This window comes from Chanos chanos, chromosome 3 (genome assembly GCF_902362185.1).
Source record: "Chanos chanos chromosome 3, fChaCha1.1, whole genome shotgun sequence".
Lineage (NCBI taxonomy): Eukaryota > Metazoa > Chordata > Actinopteri > Gonorynchiformes > Chanidae > Chanos > Chanos chanos.
In genome coordinates, this window is record NC_044497.1 from 50,173,451 (window position 1) to 50,192,300 (window position 18,850).

At 40.4% G+C, this 18,850-nt stretch overlaps 2 protein-coding genes across 2 annotated transcripts; one reads left to right on the forward strand and one right to left on the reverse strand.

The window, feature by feature from the left end:
- Positions 1-1,714: 1,714 nt before the first annotated feature.
- brd3a (bromodomain containing 3a) lies at positions 1,715-9,404 on the reverse strand. Its single transcript, XM_030769288.1, has 11 exons — positions 9,347-9,404; positions 7,293-7,654; positions 7,035-7,172; positions 6,620-6,755; positions 6,188-6,378; positions 5,689-6,060; positions 5,430-5,558; positions 5,090-5,296; positions 3,276-3,499; positions 2,730-3,016; positions 1,715-1,829 (listed from the first exon to the last, which is right to left on the reverse strand). The coding sequence occupies exons 2-11, from the start codon at positions 7,491-7,493 to the stop codon at positions 1,723-1,725; spliced, it is 1,992 nt and encodes a 663-aa protein (XP_030625148.1). The 5' UTR covers positions 7,494-7,654; positions 9,347-9,404; the 3' UTR covers positions 1,715-1,722.
- A 1,269-nt stretch (positions 9,405-10,673) lies between these two features.
- On the forward strand, positions 10,674-16,561 carry wdr5 (WD repeat domain 5). Its single transcript, XM_030769329.1, has 14 exons — positions 10,674-10,744; positions 11,858-11,992; positions 12,183-12,291; positions 12,543-12,616; positions 12,838-12,927; positions 13,044-13,133; positions 13,359-13,442; positions 13,614-13,669; positions 13,830-13,876; positions 14,139-14,214; positions 14,382-14,415; positions 14,578-14,652; positions 14,846-14,933; positions 16,456-16,561. The coding sequence occupies exons 2-14, from the start codon at positions 11,912-11,914 to the stop codon at positions 16,554-16,556; spliced, it is 1,005 nt and encodes a 334-aa protein (XP_030625189.1). The 5' UTR covers positions 10,674-10,744; positions 11,858-11,911; the 3' UTR covers positions 16,557-16,561.
- The last annotated feature ends 2,289 nt before the right edge of the window (positions 16,562-18,850 follow it).

Below are 18,850 nucleotides of genomic sequence, written 5' to 3' on the forward strand. Positions count from 1 at the left end.
ACTGGTAAAATGTGGACATAGTGACAGGAGGGAAGAAAAACTGAAAATAATTGTGTTCATATTTTTCTATGGAAAAAAAACTACATAGACCTATTCACAGAAAAGGAGTGGTTCTAAATGAATTCATTTTCTATAAAGGAAACTCATTCTTTATTCCAAAAAAAAAAAAAAAAACCCTTCATGTAGCTGTTTTGTAACAACATAAGGCGAAAAATCCTGCTGGAGACTTACATTCAGAAATCAATTTTGCATGAGACGGACTAGAGGAAGACTCAGTGATTCCTTTATCTGCTATTACAGCTACAGACAGAAAAGTTACAACTAAAACACTCAGAGACCACTCCACACAAAGACTTCCAAAAAACATCTCCTTCATAAAGCGTCCATTCTGCATTGTAAGCAAAGGAAGAATTTCTACTCCCAAATGCACGCACACACCGTGTATTCCTCACAGACGCCTGTCATCAATATTTTGTCTCTTATAAAGCTGTATGATATACAAAATAGTCCCTATCACAGCATTAGAATAATGTGTGTTTCTGTACATTCATTTTTTAGAATGGCATTAAATAAGGCGGTTAGACATTTTATGTTCACGTCACAATGCAGCATACCTTTTTTTGTCATTTTGGTACCGACAGTTTTTTTTTTTTTCCTTATGCCTCACATTAATAGGACCAGTCTGTGGCAAATTTCAACTCTCAAAACAAACTTTAAAATCTGACGAACATTTAATGCTGTAACTTTTTTTTTTTTCTTTTGTCTTTTTTTTAAGATATCTGTCAATTGAAGCCAGTCTCATACCTTCTCAGTGAGTTATTCCCAGTACTTAAGTTAATTTTACACTTCCTGCACCCACTAAATATTGCTCAACATAATAAATTACCTGTTTTATGAAAGCATGTGCCCTTTCACTGAAATTATTCGTTTCTCTAGATTCTCTCACTTTTATTAAAAAAAAAAAAAAAAGAGAGCAAAAAAACAAAAAAAAGGAAACCTGGCACAAACACTGTGGGAGACTGTTGAGAGGAACATAACTACAGCATTTCTCTGGCAGCTTGAGTGGAAATACAGTTAGCAAAAAAAACCAAAAAACAACAACAACAAAAAAATAACACCATAGGTGGGCGAAGCCCTGTGAGGGGGGAAGATGCAAACATGAAGTCAACAAACAACATTAATAAATACAGCATGTTTTGATCAGGCAGTTGGGCTCAGACGGGTTAAATCAAGAGCACTGACAGAGGGAGAGAAAATGTCTGTGAGGTTCCAATGCTTTTCTCCCTCGCGCTGAGATGACATGGATTCCTTGGTGGCGGAGACTTTAAAATATTTTCACAATGGAAATCTTAGAAAGGTAAGAAAAAAAAAAACGCTGCTCATCCATTTGCTTAGCATTAGTTTGGCTTATCTGGACATCCCTTTATGAATCAGTTGAAATTTAACAGGCCCACCTCCCCCCCCCTCAAAAAAATCAGTTAATTTACAGGTTCTCATTTCATCCAGGTATCTCCTAGAAAAAAAAATCCATGTACTGACATGATGCTTGTTTCTCTCTCTGGTAAAAAGAAAGTCTCAGAGGGGGAGGGGTCGACAACCGTAACTGCACACACTGAGTAAAAAAAAAAAACGACAACAACCCCAAAAAAAAAAAAAAAAAAAAAAAAGTAAAAATGCAAATAAAAATGAGCAGTTTCCATTCTGTGTTGGAGCAACATGTGTTCAGTCAGAATCGCTGCTGTCTGAACTGGAACCGCTGGAGCTACTGCTGCCCGAGTCTGAGGAGCTGCTGCTTCCGCTGAGCCGACCTGCACCTGAGCCTGTCTTCTCTGCGGGGAGGAAAGAGAAAGAGAGACAGCCGGCTGAGAGAGGAATAGTCATACAGCATTTTCGCATAACTCACTGACAAGTTTTGCAGTTTCAGAGCTCCTGAGTGTACCGCGAAAATGTTGTTTTGGGAAGCTTCATTCAAATCGTGCCTCGATGGTTTCAAGCCATCTGCGCTTTAAACAAACACCTGACAATGACAGATTTGGCCCTGTAGAGAGACAACAGTCTGTGTACTACTAAAGGACATGTGTGGACGAGTCCGCAGAGAGTATACACAGCACATCCGAGACTCCCTGCTTTACACTGGTGCTAATATGCAGTTATACATCAAGCTTACACATCCCTTGCGAGACAGAGTTTCAATCCAAATTGCTTGGAGGACCGATAAGCCGTGTACATGGCCAGTCTTTAAGCAGTTTGTGTCCTTAACGCAGTTTGCAGAGTGTTTAGAAAGTGAAGCAACAGTGATAAAGGGCTTTGTCCAAGTGGAGCTGAACCTTTAGTGGCCAATCAGACTGAACAGACTCAGCAGTTCTGTCTGAAAGCAGAATGTGTCATTAAGGTAAAGGCCTCTGACCTCATATGGATAAGACACAGCACTTCAACTGCCTGAGTGGGGTCGTGTCTGCAAAGCATTCTTTTGCAGCTTGTGCAAATCGATGGAGGCATTTCCAAATTGGGTATTTTCATGCTACAAAACAGATTCTAACGGAATGACTGCGCACAATGTGAGTTGCCTATGTACCTAAAATTAATTTTATCTCCAATTTTACCTCATGAATAAAACTGCAGACTTAACTTAAGACAGAGTACGGGGGTGAGAAAAGGAGGTGTACATGTATACATGAGAACATTTGAAGCTACATTATAGATTATGCATTGTAGAATGACGGACTCACGTAAAGGTTTTCGCTGTTTCTTCTGTAAACACGACTTGACGTATCTCTCAAGTTCACGCAGCGTGGAGGGCTTGAGCGTCTCAAAGTCGATTTCTATTTCGTCTGGGTTGGAGTCCCGCAGCGAGGGTTCTCGCGTCTGGATGATGTGTACTACACGACCTAGCTTCTCCCCAGGCAGTCGGTTTATGTCCAGACTCAACTGTCGTTTCTCGTCGTACGTCATGGGCAGAGACCCCTCGTCGTCATCTGACTCATAGCCTGGTCCCTTAGCTCCCTTCTTTGGCTGCCTGTCAAAGGCAACAACGCAGGTCTCATTACAATTTTAATCCTTCATTCTACAAAGTGTGTACAATTTCAAAAAAAAAATAAAATAAAAAGCAGGTACAGAGGGCAGTGCAGATAGTGAGAACACAAACATTCTATGGAAAGAACTGACTAATATACTCTTAACATGAGTGAGGGGCACAGTTGAACTTATTGGCTGTGAGGTTAAAGGTTAAACAAGTACAGCAGTCTAAGGTAAACCAAATGAGAAGGAGCAGGAACCTTGTGCCCGAGACAGTGCTGTTAGCTTTCCGGGCTGGGCCTTTCTTCTGTGGCGCTTGCTTGGCTGGCTGCGTTGACTTGGCCTTCTTCTCATCTTCTGGTTTGGCTTTGTTGTGTTTGTTGTCTTTCTTCTTTTTGTCTTTTTCTTTCTTCTCTTTCTTCTTCTTTGGCTTACTGACAGGGGCCTGAGAGAGAGCAGCTAGCTGCTCATGGACGGCCTTCAGCTGGGGAATAGAGGTGGGAAAGGGGTGTCAGTGATCTGCCAAGGATCATGGATAGCTTCACAACACAACAGTGTGGGCTGGAGGAGAGCTTATAGGTGTGCCAGAATACAATGTTCCAGACTTTGTTTTTCTTCGCTTAATACATCCAAATAGAACCCATGTTTAAATGCAAGTAAAACATTTGTAATTGTTTGATGTTTGTCCAAACTTTCTCAACAGCCCTTCTAAATGACTAGCATTTGATGTTGATGATCTTTCCATTAGTTTCTCAAAATGTACTGAACACTCCACATTAACGGTAGTTATGCAACATAAGCTCCTAACTGTGTACCCTGTATAAACTACTAAGACACTACAGACAAGAAAGAAATACAATTGACTAGGCATTTTGACATGTTGTGAGTCATCAAAATATACTACAAAACAATTGTTTCATGTGTCATATGGTGGCATGTGTTGTTTTCTCCAGCAAGAGAGCAACTTTATGCCTCAGAGAATCTCGATGAACACTGAACAACACACAACCAAGTTAAGAAACACCAGGTAAGCAATTAAAGAGCAGTTTAGCCATTGATACAATTCTGAGAAGTATGATTGTGGTTTGACAGATCTTTAGCCAGCTCAAAGCAGAAAACCAAACTGGTCTCAGCAAATACAGAGAAAAAATGGAAATACACTTGAAAAAGAAAATCAAGACAAGCGCTCTTTAAAATCTGACACTTCAAAGGAAAAAAAAAAAAAAAGTTATGTCTGATTACACAGCAAGCTTATTGAGCTTAAGAGACAGATCCATACAGACCCAAATAAGGATACTGACTTATTCTCGCTCATACACAATCGCCTCCCCACCCTGGTGATCCCAACACCACCCAGCAAATTGCTTTCAGTCATTCACCCTCCAAAAATATCACATTTTAACTCTACTGCCCACTCATCTACTATAAAAAATGGATGAGTAAGATACACCAGTTGCACTTGGCGTAAAAAAACTGTCATTACTAAGGAGTTAGCTGAGGAAAACTGATGTAGAAAAAAAGATGCAGGAAAAAACTGAATCACCTGAAAACTCTAGAGATAGACTGATAAGAAATGCACAGGCACATGGGGCGAAACGGCAGAAAGCTCCAAACAGAGATTAAAACCAGGCAACAACCAGCTACTTCTTTACAAGAGCTATGGCATAATGTTCAGCTTAACTGTGACCAGTTTAGTGTTTTTTAAATAAAAAAAATAAATAAGCAGGAGCAGGTTTAGGTGAGTACAGGCAAGCCACGTCAGCGGACAGAAAGACACTGCATATCCATCTGCAGACGGCAAAGGGTACAAATTTCAGCTCCATCAAATAGAGGATTATATATCAGACCCAGAAGTGGAGGTTCAGATGGCTATCATGGAGAGGGAGGGGTCAGGCATCAGGTGCAAGCTCATATGACTGATCAGACACCATGGCCCCTCCCTCTACATCTCAGAGTGTCAGGATTGGTTTGAGCAGCAGGTGGGTGTGGTGCAAGAAGGAGAGTGGCCAGAGGGGTAGAGACTCCACCTTGACCCCGAGAGTTTGGACTGTCAGTCCTCGGTTCTGAAACCCACCTGTTCCGGACCCACCTGTTCCTGCAGCTCGGCGAGCCGGGTAGCCCTCTCCTCCTCGGAGTCGGAGCTGTCGGAGCTGGAGGAGTCGCCGCTGCTCTCGCTGCTCGCCGTGCTTTTACTGACCACGCCTCCCACGCCTGCGCCAGCCTGCGGACTCAGTTCTACCGGCTCGTCTGGCATCTTAGCGAAACGCATCTCAAAAACGTCCTAAGAGTTGGGAACGTGAGCGAAAAGTGCGGACGAGCAATGGTTATTTGTAAACGTGACTATTTTCACGACAAACTGAAAGGCTGCGTAGAAACTGAGTGGAGGAAAAAAAAAACAAACAAAAAACAATTACCTGAAGTTTTCTGGCCATGGCTACCACTTCATGATCAGGTGGGTTATACTTGTAGCAATTTGAGAACATTAATCGGACGTCTGCGGCGAAGCTCTGCGCGTCGTGGTATTCTCGGCCGTCCATCTTTTTCTGCAAGTAACCAAAAATCAAAACCCTCAGTAACCAACACTCCTGAAAACTGAATTGGACAAACGGAGATACTTCACCAAACACTCCAGAGTGTGAGAGGTCAGGTGGAGGTCAGGGGCTGTTTACGTACTTTGATTGTACTTAAGTCCATAGGATGTTTGATGATGTCATGGTAATCATGTAACTGTAGGGCTTCTGCGTCCACAGGCTTATAAAAGGGCCAGGCGTAGGCTGCGTGTTTCTTTGAGAGCATCTCCTTAAGGATGCTGTCGCAGTACTTAAGGTGCTCTGTCAGTTTGCCCCGCTTGCCCCCGTGCAGCGCTAATTCCCCGTCCTCAAAGTCCTTTTTGGGGGGTTTGATTGGGCGACCAGTGCTCTCGCGTCTTGATCCGATCTTGCCTTGACTGGCTTCCGAGAGTTGGGTGGGTGACTCACTTCTGCTGGCTGTGATGGCAGAGGTAGTGGGGGTCGTGGTGTCTGCTTTCCTCTTCACCCCCTTCTTCTGAAAACAGAACAAACATCACATAAACAAAACAAACAAACAAACACACACACAGAGGGAGGTAAGATTCGATAAATCATAAATAGCTTAAAAGATTGATCATTGCTTTTAAGTCCCTGTGACTTACTTTGACAACAGGTTGTGCAGGAGGACCAACAGGCATCATGGGTGCAGCAGGCGTGTTCTGTACAGTGGGCATATTGGAGGTAATGGTGGGAACGGGTGGAGAAGATATGACAGGTGTCTGAGATCCAGGTGAAGTGGTGCCTGGGAAGGTTGACGGAGGAGAGGCTGATGACACTGCTGCCTCCAGCTGGCCTGTTGTGGGAAGTGCACATTTAGGTTCACGAACAGCAGGTAAATTTAAGAATCAATTACTAGACACTGATCAGATCACCTGGGTTCAAATAATTCACAAGCAATCTCACCTTCTCTTTGACCGTTTTCTAAATTTCTATTACACATAAATTTCAACTGCAAATGAAATGCTGATGCAACAGCTGCTAGTGGACAAATCCACACAAATGTCTTGTCGTTTGAAGCGTGCCCCTTCCTTTACCTGGGCCTTGTGGCTTGCGGCCCTTGCCCTTTGGTGCAGGCGGAAGAAGCTCCACCTCCTCCTGTGGCATCATGGCTACTTTCTGTAAGAAAATCTTCTCCAAAGCTTGTGCCATCAGGACAATGTCATCGGTTGGCTGGTGAGAAGGGGGGGAAAAAAAAAAAGCATAAAGGATGCCATGAGACACAACCAGTCAGACACACATATACTTAAAGTGATTGTACTGAAGAGATGAGAGCTTTCTTCTCACATGTTCTCAAAGCGACTTCAAAAGCTTACGTAAAATTAACAAAGTAATCATGACAATTAAGTTTACACAAGAATACAAAAACATCTGTGCATTCAAGTACCAAACTTCTTTATAGTCAAGTACACAAAGAAATATCCGCAACGTTGACACTTTCCTCACACTTACCTTGTTATAGATGTAACAGTTGGTAAACATAGTATTGAAGTCTTGCATACATTCACTAGCACTCCAGTAGTAGTTATTCTCTAATCTCTTCTTGATGGTGCCCATATCCATTGGGTTTTTTATTATCTTGTGATAATCCTGACAAACACATACAAACAACACATCAGGAGGATTCTGTCTGTGCTTGGACGAAACTAACTTTTTTTTCTTTTTCTATTTACTCTGATATCATGAACACAATATGCTGATACTACTCACCGGGAGACCGAGTTTGACTGCATCGACAGGCTGGTAGAATGGCCACGCAAACTGATGCCTCCACAGTGTCTTGACCACTACATTTTGCATGTACTGCAGCTGGTTGGTCTTCCGACCTGGTTTACTGGGATTAGTCACCTCTGGGGGAGGAGGGTTTCCTGACGGAGGTGGAACTTGGGTTGCTGAGGTGACGTCCGACATGCTGGCGAAATGCGAGGGGAACTCTTGTGGGACTCACTTTCTCTGCACAAGGCAGATATAAAACTTGGCTCTTCAAAACGCTCGATATCTGGATTTGTCTGTTTGCTTTTCCAGTGTTTGAGGGAGACTACATCCCATCTCAAAACCTGACCTTAACACCTCTGAAAGACAAAAGACAGGAAAACATCCTTTGTGAGGTCAAGGGGTCCAGACAACCAAGATAACCTCATCACGCAATAAGAGAAATCACAATTACCCTGCATGAATGCTGTCTTTCCCCCTCATTCACTGAAATTTTGCTGCGCTCACATTATAAAGAAAGTTGTCTAATGCATCCCTTGGTATTTCAGATGCAGACACGGACGACAGTCCATTTGTGCCTGTAGTTATTTCCAGCATGTGAATTTCTGGTAAGGAGTGCTAGGCAACAAAGACAACAAATGATTTATTCTGCAGTCTCTTGGAGAAGATGCACATAACTCTTTAATTGACAATCGCATGCTATTACCATGTCATGTTCGCTGTCAAAAACTACAGCTAGCTAGTACTTTGCGTAATCCTGGACAAATGTGAATTAAAATTAATCGCTACTATGAAACTGAGCTGGACTATTATTCGAAGCTATTAGTAAGAAGAAATATATCAACCAATCAGCAAACCCCTTTCTACGAGTTAATCTTCATATTAATTAAACATGAAAACGTAAAGCATCATTTCAACCAATTGCATACAAAATTACAGATGGTGCTCAAACGTCGATGCAAGTTGACTGCTACAAATTATGTCGATTACAATTTATATCGAATTATAATTTGAACATTGATTGCAGCTAAAAAAGCTACTGAGCTAACAAGATAACCTATACAGTAAGCTCCCGCGTAAACAATCGCGGTAACTTAAGTCAACTCTGTTAGCTTATTTTTGCTATCTTACCGCTTAGCTATCCCAAATTTTGCACAGATAACACAATTACTAGCGCATGCACAGACTTTCTAAAACACTTCTGATAAGACATATATTCTATACTCATGGCAAATACTACTATTTTGGTCAGTGGCATCCCAGTGTCTTTCTTATCACTTAGACATTCCCCAAATGCGTAGCTTAGAAGCTATTGGCTAACCTCCCCAACAATGTTTCACACATTCATAACAGAATATATTAACTAAACGCACTTACGGTACGCACATAAACAGGATTTATCAAAACATGTCCCTTGAAGCATACTCAGAATAGAACTGTGTACAGTAATTTTATACCTTTGTGAAGAACTCAAGAATTCAGGGATATATTATGCTAACCCACCTGAGTTGCTACTTAGCCTCGGCTAGAGGGGACAGAGGCAAAATCAGCTATTTCAAATGCTAACTTTAGCTTGCTGGGTAACATAGGTTAGCTTACATTCATCAGAAAGATGGCGGGCAGACGTTAGCTAGGGTTAGTTATCTTAGCAACAGCTAAATAGCTTTTTAGCCTGTCGATGTCAGTGCCCCTAGCTTCAAGTCTTAAAACATAGCTCAAGCCCACAAAGCAACATTTGTTTAGGAATAAATGACCTATACGATACACTGGATCCAAAATAATATCATACCACATATTAAGTTAACCAGCTAAATGATACGCACTTTCACCTTAAGCCAGGCTTTTGTTGTATTGTTGCGCCGCACAGACGGAGCTTTGTTAAAAACAATGCTTATCGCTTGCTAACTAGCATAGCTGCTTACATTAGCTAGCAAACAACATGTCAATAAATAAACATTTTTTTCTAAGCAATGACTAATATTTATGTAATTACAAGGTAGCGAGCTTGCTAAAACCTTTAAAACTGAATATAAAAATATTTTGGGTATTACTTCCTTCGGGACTCCGGAGGGGGTTTAGCTTGTGATGGTCCGGGGTGCTCCTTTTTTATTCGAGACTAGGCAGCATAGAGATGAGGCACAAGAAGTACTCTGCGCTTGCGTGCGTTCATACAACCTCCTTTATGAAAAATACGCCGATGTCTACCCCGATGTACCATTAGCAATGCGTTAAGTGCCGTACGTTCTTCCCCATTGATAGCTGTTTGTATGGTCTTAGAATGGAAGAAGGAGATACGGATAAACTATACAAACAGTTTTTAACAACTCTTTAACAAGTCTCATCAGATTTACAAACCACATCCTAAATCGTTGATGGAGACGAATCGTGCACATCACCCGGCCCCCCATTTTCGTGCAAAGCGATCACAACTGTTCGCTTATTTACAGCAGTTTCTTTGAAGACTGATTGATTTATTAGCGCTGGTGAAGTGTGCGTCCACGACTGGTAAATATATAAGACTGAATTAATTATATACAATAAAATTGATTTATAAAATGGTTATATATAGTCGATTTCTTATATGTCTCGTTTTGAATCGAGCAACTACAAAAAAACGTAACATAGCTGAGAAGAATACATTTAGTGGTACTAATAATTTTAATTTACTTTAATAACAATTTTGCAGAACTGTTTGCAGGTTACTACCTCCAACGTTAGCATACACCTGAGTTACAGGTTTTGACTCAGTACCCTGCCTAATCTCTCCCAACCATTACTAATTCACGACAGTGGTGAGAATTACTGAACAGATAACATAAACAGACAAATCGTTGAATAGATGGTTTTATTTTCTCCATGAATTGTGCATTTTGTTTCTAACTATTACAACTGAGAGATATTTTCTCTTAGGGTTGTGTTGTAGAAAACTAATGATTTTACCGTTAGACCTTTCCGCTCTCCTTTAAAAAAAACAAACAAAAAACTTTTCAACCGTAAAAAAGGATTGATGTCTACAACAACTGTAAATGACATAAGACGAGACAGGTGTGAAATCGGGTAAGCGTTTCGAAGACCACTGTGGTTTAGTCGTAGATTAACTTGTCTGATCATCATCATTTCACTGGTTTGTAGGAAAGAGTTAGGGAGACAGGTGAGAGCATGGCAGAAACTACAAGTAGTTGTAACTAAGAATTTTGTCCCATATAGCTTGCCATTGCAATTTTGTCCCCCCCCCCCCATCGCACATGCGCAGTCATTCACAATTGCCACATTCCCCGCCTGAGCCTGAAGCCGAGAAAGACTGGTCCACCATCAAATGTTAGCCAGCTTCCAAGCTTGCATTGGAAACGTGTGGTTGTAAAATTGATCTAACCAGGCTTTTACGAAGGCTTTCAGTTTGGTCTTTTCTTGAATTAGAAGCAGCACTCGTCCTTGTATCAAACCAGACAGTGAGTAGCTGCCGTTCTTGCTTTTTATTGTTTGAATGGGTTTTGGAGGTTGTGCATGAGTGCAAAGAAAAGAAAATTCATTAATATGATAAATGTATTTTGGGGGATGGTATGAATATCCTTTGGTGTATGCATTGAAGCACTGATCTTCATTCCAGCAATCAAAGGCCTGTTAAACTAGGATCGTAATAGTTTACAGAACGGCGAATGATGGTTCGCATGCTAGACACTTGTTTTCATTCGTTTTGCTTTTAAGGGCCTCGACTGGCTAGCAAATGTTAGCCAGCTAAGCATTTAGCATATCTTGCTCATTTCGGTTAGCTTGTTTATTTTTTACCACTGTGTGCCACTTTTATCAGCGCTTTATCTCATTTCTCTCGTGGAAAGTACATATGCTTCGATATACTGAAATCTTAACAAGTAGTTCTTGGTAGCTAGAGTTAGGTAAAACGTGGGACAATCTTAGTGCTATCTGTCTAGCTAACAACCTAGTCATCTGTTCAGTGCTGGCTAGCGTGAAACGAGGATGGGACGACTCGCTGTGTTAATACGCTGTATTACACTATAATATGAATAAAGGTAGCAAATTACGCGACCAGATTATGATATGAATTAACCCTGCAGTACTTCACTCTTTTCTGTCGGCTTCTTTCGAGACTCGGAAATATTGGACAATGGGAAGATTTGTGTCAAATGAAAATATTGATGTTAATTGCCTTCCATGTGCTGGTACCCTGGCAATGTCTCGGAGCGGCCACAGCAACAACGCCATGAATATATGTGTGACATTAATTTACGGTTGTGTTACATTTGATATGTTAATTTCTGGGCTACAGAAGTATTTTTTTCTATCTCTTTGGCAATGAAAGCTTTTTTTTCTGTCATACCGTGGCATAGTCGGCTCTGACAACCTTACTGGCTGTAAAGTAGTAAGTCATTGATGAAGGTCCTCTGAGGCAAGTAAAAGAAAAAAGAGAGATTCTGTTGATTTCTAGACAGCAGTGTGAGAGAAGCTTTCTGTTCAGGACTATGGTCATCTCATTCCTGCATGTGTTAATCACATGACAAAGTCTAATAATCAATGCCTGTTCTTTTTTCCCCCCTTTTTTGCAGCTTAGCTGACACAAAAACTGCTCCTGTAAACAAATTCACCCTTGCTCTGTCACCATGGCAACAGAGGAGAAGAAACCAGAATCTGAAGCTACTAAAACACAGACAGCCTCATCTGCCTCTGCCAGCCAGAGCAAGGTAAGAAACAGTACCAAATGTCTGGAAAACATATTTGCATACTCAGCTCTTGACATCTGCACCAGCGCCTGGGAAATGTCAATGCAAAAAAGGACTACATTTCAGTGGTGATGAAAATATCGGTTAACCTCAGGTATTAGGCTATGTCAGTGTGCCTCTAATTTTCTCTGAACGTTTTACTTCAATGCAGTCGGTGCCAGTAAAGCCAAACTACACCTTGAAGTTCACATTAGCTGGACATACAAAAGCAGTCTCCTCTGTCAAATTCAGTCCAAGTGGAGAGTGGCTAGCCAGCTCATGTGAGTAACCTCATCCATTACAAATAAGCTTGTTTCTACGTAGGGATGCAGTGCTGCACTGCCTTCAGGCCTGCATAAACATGATCTGTGTACTGCATAACAATGAATTATTTCAGTCAGCACTTGTATAATGAAATAGAATATCCCTGTAAACATTTGCCGTGTTGTTTATATGTGTGTGCTTTTATATTAGAGCGATGAGTTTATTTACCTGTTTATTTTTTTGAAAGAAAAGATGTTTTGTGTTTCAGCTGCTGACAAACTAATCAAAATATGGGGGGCTTACGATGGAAAGTTTGAGAAGACAATTTCTGGACACAAACTTGTGAGTGCATATGTAAAAGAAGGCTGTAGATTTGGTCCTGAATGAATAACTTCTGTTCAACTTTAACTGAAAATAAAATTATGAATGTGAGCAGGCCACATATTTGTTGGTTCTGTTTTTACATGTTGCATTCATTTACACATATCAAACATGACCTCTGCTCAGGCACTACCTTGAACAAGTGCCGGTAACTTGTCAAACTTTTGATACCTCATCCACAGGGGATCTCCGATGTGGCTTGGTCTTCGGACTCTAATCTCCTGGTCTCTGCATCCGATGATAAAACCCTGAAGATCTGGGACGTCAGTTCTGTAAGTGAAGCTGCGGAAGTGTGACGCTTAGTGAAATGTTAATATTAGTTTTGGGGATTTTTTGGTTTTTTTTTTTTTTTCCTGTTGTCTGATATTGTGTGTTCTTTCTTAAACAGGGGAAATGTTTGAAAACGTTGAAGGGTCACAGCAATTATGTATTCTGCTGCAACTTCAACCCTCAGTCCAATCTCATCGTGTCAGGATCAGTAAGGCCAATACAAAAGAATTCATCCCTCTCTTTTCTGTGAATAAAAGTAGCAAAAATCAATTTTTTTTTTTTTTTTTTTTACTAGCCAGTTTAAACCTGGAATGGTCAAGACGACTTGTCTCGTCATAAAATACTTTCACTCTTGTTCAGACTTCTTGTCAGTGTGGGTGTAGAGCGAGTGGTGTTTCTGTATGGATTTAACATGGTGGCTTTGTCTTTTCAGTTTGATGAGAGTGTGAGGATATGGGATGTGAAAACAGGGAAGTGCTTGAAAACCCTGCCTGCCCACTCTGACCCTGTGTCTGCTGTGAGTGTTTTGCTTTCCAACACTGCCTTTCAAACCTGTGTGTTCACGCCTTTTTAACGCATTTGCCCCTTTTTAAAAAAATGATCCGACTTGGGCTTATTTATTACAGGCATTGTCAGCAATGAGAATGAAAGAATAAGCTTAGCTTGTTTTTTTGTTTGTTTTTTCCAGGTCCACTTCAATCGAGATGGCTCCTTGATTGTGTCCAGCAGTTATGACGGGCTCTGGTGAGTACTCACCGTCTGCCCAAGGTCCTTCTGTTTGATGGCACTAAAAATACCATCTCCGTTAAGTTCAAGTGTGATTCAAGTGCTCTGTGTGGACAGCTATGCGTAATGAAATTCAAAATGTGCTGTTGTTTTAGACAAATGTGTTTTGTGTCAACAGCCGAATCTGGGACACAGCCTCAGGACAGTGCCTTAAAACCCTGATTGGTAAGTTTAATCAGCACTTTTCACATGATACTCAAACATTATATTTCATCTCTACGCAGAATGGGAAAGTGACTGTTGGCAAACAAGGTCAACAAACCAGCAAACTGTTTGTCTTCTACCATATTACCCCAAAAGGATCAGTTTTTATTATATGGATAACCTTTTTATTAACAATTATTTTTAGTCAGTGAGTACACACGCAAATCAGTATGTTTATCAACAAACAACATGTACAATAACGAAACCAATGTGTGTTCTTCAGATGATGACAACCCCCCTGTGTCATTTGTGAAGTTCTCCCCTAACGGCAAATACATTCTAGCAGCCACCCTGGACAAGTGAGTGAAAGGCTTTCTCTTCCCTTCCTTGTTTATACATATCTCTTCTCTGTATATTACTCAATATTCTTACATTATTGGGGCCCTGACCTGTCCATTTAGCTTCTGTCTTTCACTATGTGCTTCAGTTTAAATATATGATTGATATATATATTTTTTTTCCTCAGCACCCTGAAACTGTGGGACTACAGCAAAGGAAAGGTGATTACACATTGACTTAATCCATCGATTGTATTTAATATTCCTGTAATGTTCACCTGTGGACATGAGTAGATATCAGTTTTACTGAAGCTAACAGTGTACCATCATTGTCTATGAAAATGTGGAATATGTTCATTATAACATTCTTTTCTCTTTCTTCAGTGCTTGAAAACATACACTGGGCACAAAAATGAGAAATACTGCATATTTGCAAATTTCTCTGTCACAGGTGGTAAGGTATGTGGACTCATTTAAATGCATGTATTTCTTTGTTCAAGCCTTTAAGACTCCAATTTGATTTATTCTTCAGAACATATTATCTGTATTGCTTTGTTTCCATGGAGATGCAGAGAAATCATTGTGTGGGAACAGACAGGGTAAAACGACTCAGTCTCACTGTAATGTCGGTCTTTCGCTCATTGCTTTACAGTGGATTGTCTCTGGCTCAGAAGACAACATGGTCTACATCTGGAACCTGCAGACCAAGGAGATCGTACAGAAACTACAAGGCCATACAGGTAAAAGACCTCTAGGCAGGACATTAGTTTAACTACAAAGCCATTCAGGTAAAAGACCTCCAGCAGGACAGAATCAGAATTTGGTTATTGCCAAGTAGGTTTACCCCTACAAGGAATTTTTCTTGGTGTGTTGGTGCACCATACAAATACAACCTATAAAAATACAGATACCATACAGATACAGCACTAAAGTACAACTAGTGATCAGCAACAGTAGTTAAACATTAGTTTAACTACAAGACCATACAGCTAAAAGACCGCCAACAGTGCATTAGTTTAACTACAAGGCCACACAGGTAAAAGACCTCCAACAGGGCATTATTTTAACTACAAGGCCACACAGGTAAAAGACCTCCAACAGTGCATTAGTTTAACTACAAGGCCACACAGGTAAAAGACCTCCAACAATGCATTAGTTTAACTACAAGGCCACACAGGTAAAAGACCTCCAACAGTGCATTAGTTTGACTACAAGGCCACACAGGTAAAAGACTGCCAACAGTGCATTAGTTTAACTACAAGGCCACACAGGTAAAAGACCGCCAACAGTGCATTAGTTTAACTACAAGGCCACACAGGTAAAAGACCTCCAACAATGCATTAGTTTAACTACAAGGCCACACAGGTAAAAGACCTCCAACAATGCATTAGTTTAACTACAAGGCCACACAGGTAAAAGACCGCCAACAGTGCATTAGTTTAACTACAAGGCCACACAGGTAAAAGACCGCCAACAGTGCATTAGTTTAACTACAAGGCCACACAGGTAAAAGACCGCCAACAGTGCATTAGTTTAACTACAAGGCCACACAGGTAAAAGACCGCCAACAGTGCATTAGTTTAACTACAAGGCCACACAGGTAAAAGACCGCCAACAGTGCATTAGTTTAACTACAAGGCCACACAGGTAAAAGACCTCCAACAGTGCATTAGTTTAACTACAAGGCCACACAGGTAAAAGACCGCCAACAGTGCATTAGTTTAACTACAAGGCCACACAGGTAAAAGACCTCCAACAGTGCATTAGTTTAACTACAAGGCCACACAGGTAAAAGACCTCCAACAGTGCATTAGTTTAACTACAAGGCCACACAGGTAAAAGACCTCCAACAGTGCATTAGTTTCAGATTGTTAAGATATTAAGGTATTATGTATTGTAAAAACTCATCTCACCTGTTTTTTTTTGTTGTTGTTGTTTTTTGTTTTTTTTTTTCTTTTTGTTTACATTTTGCAGTTAAGCTTTGTTTTCCTCAGTCATTAGTCACACACACACACATACACATATATGTATGTGTATATGTATATATATATATATATATATATATATATATATATATATATATATATATATATATATGTATATGTATGTGTATATGTATGTATGTATGTGTATATATATATATATATATATATATGTATATATATATACACACACACACACACACACACACAGAGTTGTAATTCTGTTCAAATGCTGTAACTGATGCACTTCTCTTTTTCCTCTCTCTCTCTCTCTGATTAGATGTGGTGATCTCAACTGCCTGTCATCCTACAGAAAATATCATTGCATCAGCAGCACTAGAAAACGACAAAACCATCAAACTGTGGAAGAGTGACTGCTAAGACATATGTTTAGGGTGGGCTCATTTTGATTTTGTAATTATTATATTATTATTGTGGGGGGGGTTTTTTGTTTGTTTGTTTGTTTTTTCCAATTTTATACTTTTCAGTGTTTTGGGTAAAAAGAAAAGGACTTAGCAGAAAGCTCTCACTTGGGGCCCCACAGTATCTCTGACAGATTGGGCCTTAAAAAAGAGGAGGTGCAGAAGTATATGACCAGAACCTGTTCCTGAAAGATTCCCCCTCTTACCTCCCTCACCCCTCCCACTGCTCCTGTGCACTAAACCACTCTGTACTCTCTTATCGTTTGGGGTTTGTTTTTTTTTCTCTGCCTTACTTAACGTATGAGCTGCACGTCTGCTTCTCTCTCACTGTTTGAACCGTCAGCTCTCGTGATATGTTCTGACGAACCTTTAAACAGTTGGCTTGGTCACACCGATCACGGCAGCTCGAACAAAAACGCACCCCCTAGACCTGTTCATTTTTAGATATGCTTCCTGCCTGATTTTGTCTGTATGGTTATATTGTTCTCTGTAAGTTTTATAAAATGACATTGTTTTGTGCTGTCTACTTTTGTATATTCGTTTCAAGCCAGAGGTGAGCCTAGCTTCCATTTTCACCGGTATCTTAGGAAATGGTTTGAGTGTTTTGTTTTTTTGTTGTTGTTTTTTTTTGGGTTTTTTTGTATGCAAAGTTGTTGTTGTTGTGCACCGAAGCCCCAGAGATATTTTGTGTTTGAGAAGTTGTCGTACGAGAATCGACTTTCTCTTCAGGTTGTTCACTGTTCTCAGACCCGGGTGCTGAAATCCTACACAGACCAGCACGCTTTGCTTACCTCCAGCACGCCCTCGAAGCAAAGTTCACGTTTACCAACATGACCCAAGTATTGTGCAGAGCCTTGACTCACAGCCTGTGGTGCTTTCTCTTGTGTTGGCTTCAAATGAACCTTGTGTATTAGATCTGTAGCCTGAAATGTAAAGCAGACATTTGAATACCACCACAAGACCGTTTTACATATAGCACGGTAGAGCACACACAAACGTACTGCCACAGTTATCTTGCATATAGTTTAGTCAACTAAAGCTCTGTGTGCTTTTCAGTGAGTTTCATTGTTTCTCTTCTCTTTGTTTTAACACCATTGACTTTTTTTGTTTATTATTATTATTGGTATAGTCTGAAATAAAAACAAAAGTTGTTTTGTCATAAAAAAAAAAAAATATAGAAGATTTTTGTGTTACTGATCATTTGTGGGCCAACTGTCAGAGGACTTTGTTTATAATACACATTGCAGAATCACTTCTGCACAGTGATGTGAAGACTTGTGCAGTATTGTCAATGCTCCACTCTTATGCTGTGTTTTGGGGACATTGGGACATCATAGAACTGGGTCTACGTTTTATCATAGCATCTGTAAGGCTTTGTCAGAAAAAAGCCGGTTAACAGTGATGTTTGTTTCCATGATAACTGAGGAATTATTAGTATGTAACAGAGAGGATGGTTATGGTCGATGATGCACGTTATATACGATGGGTTTGACGCAGCTCTTGCCTCTGTCAGCTTTGGAAAATGCTACATATATTAAAATAATCCTTTAGGGGCATCAATATATTTTGCAACTATTGTAAATAAACGTCAGAATGTGTCATTCATATTGACTGAATCTCAACGTCAAGTTCATTTTAGTGACCTGGGAGAAAGAACATCAGATAAGAAGTGTTCAGTTTGAGCATTTTAGCAGCCCTGATAGTTCTCAGTTGACCTATGTTTTTCTCTTTCTTTCTCTCTCTCTCTCTTTCTTTCTTTCTTTCTTTCAGACATGGCTTGAAGCATGAGACAATAAAAAGTAATAAATGATAAGCCTAGCTTTAATCATGGACTAAACAGACATACCGGTGAGATCACACTGAAGTGCTATCTGATCTTACTACTTTCACTGACCAGTCATTGCTTGAGCGTACAGGCTGTTCAGTTTCACCCCTACACAGATCCCATTACCCAGTGACCAAATACAATGACTACATCGATTTTGGCCTTGTAGTGTCTTTCCTGTGTAACTTTCAGTGACTGTACATACAGCTTTCTATGGTGAACAACCAGTATTTTAATCTTTGCTCTGTTTTATAACTTACTCTGTCTTGTAGCTGATAGTGATGTATATGGATTTTTGTTTACCTGCTCAAAAGGAAAAAAATATGGCCACAACTTGTGTCTCTTTTTTTCTGTCACTCTGAACCTTTGTACTTGTTCTGGGGGATTTTCAGTGCACTGCAGTAACAAGAAAAGGGCTGCATAGTATA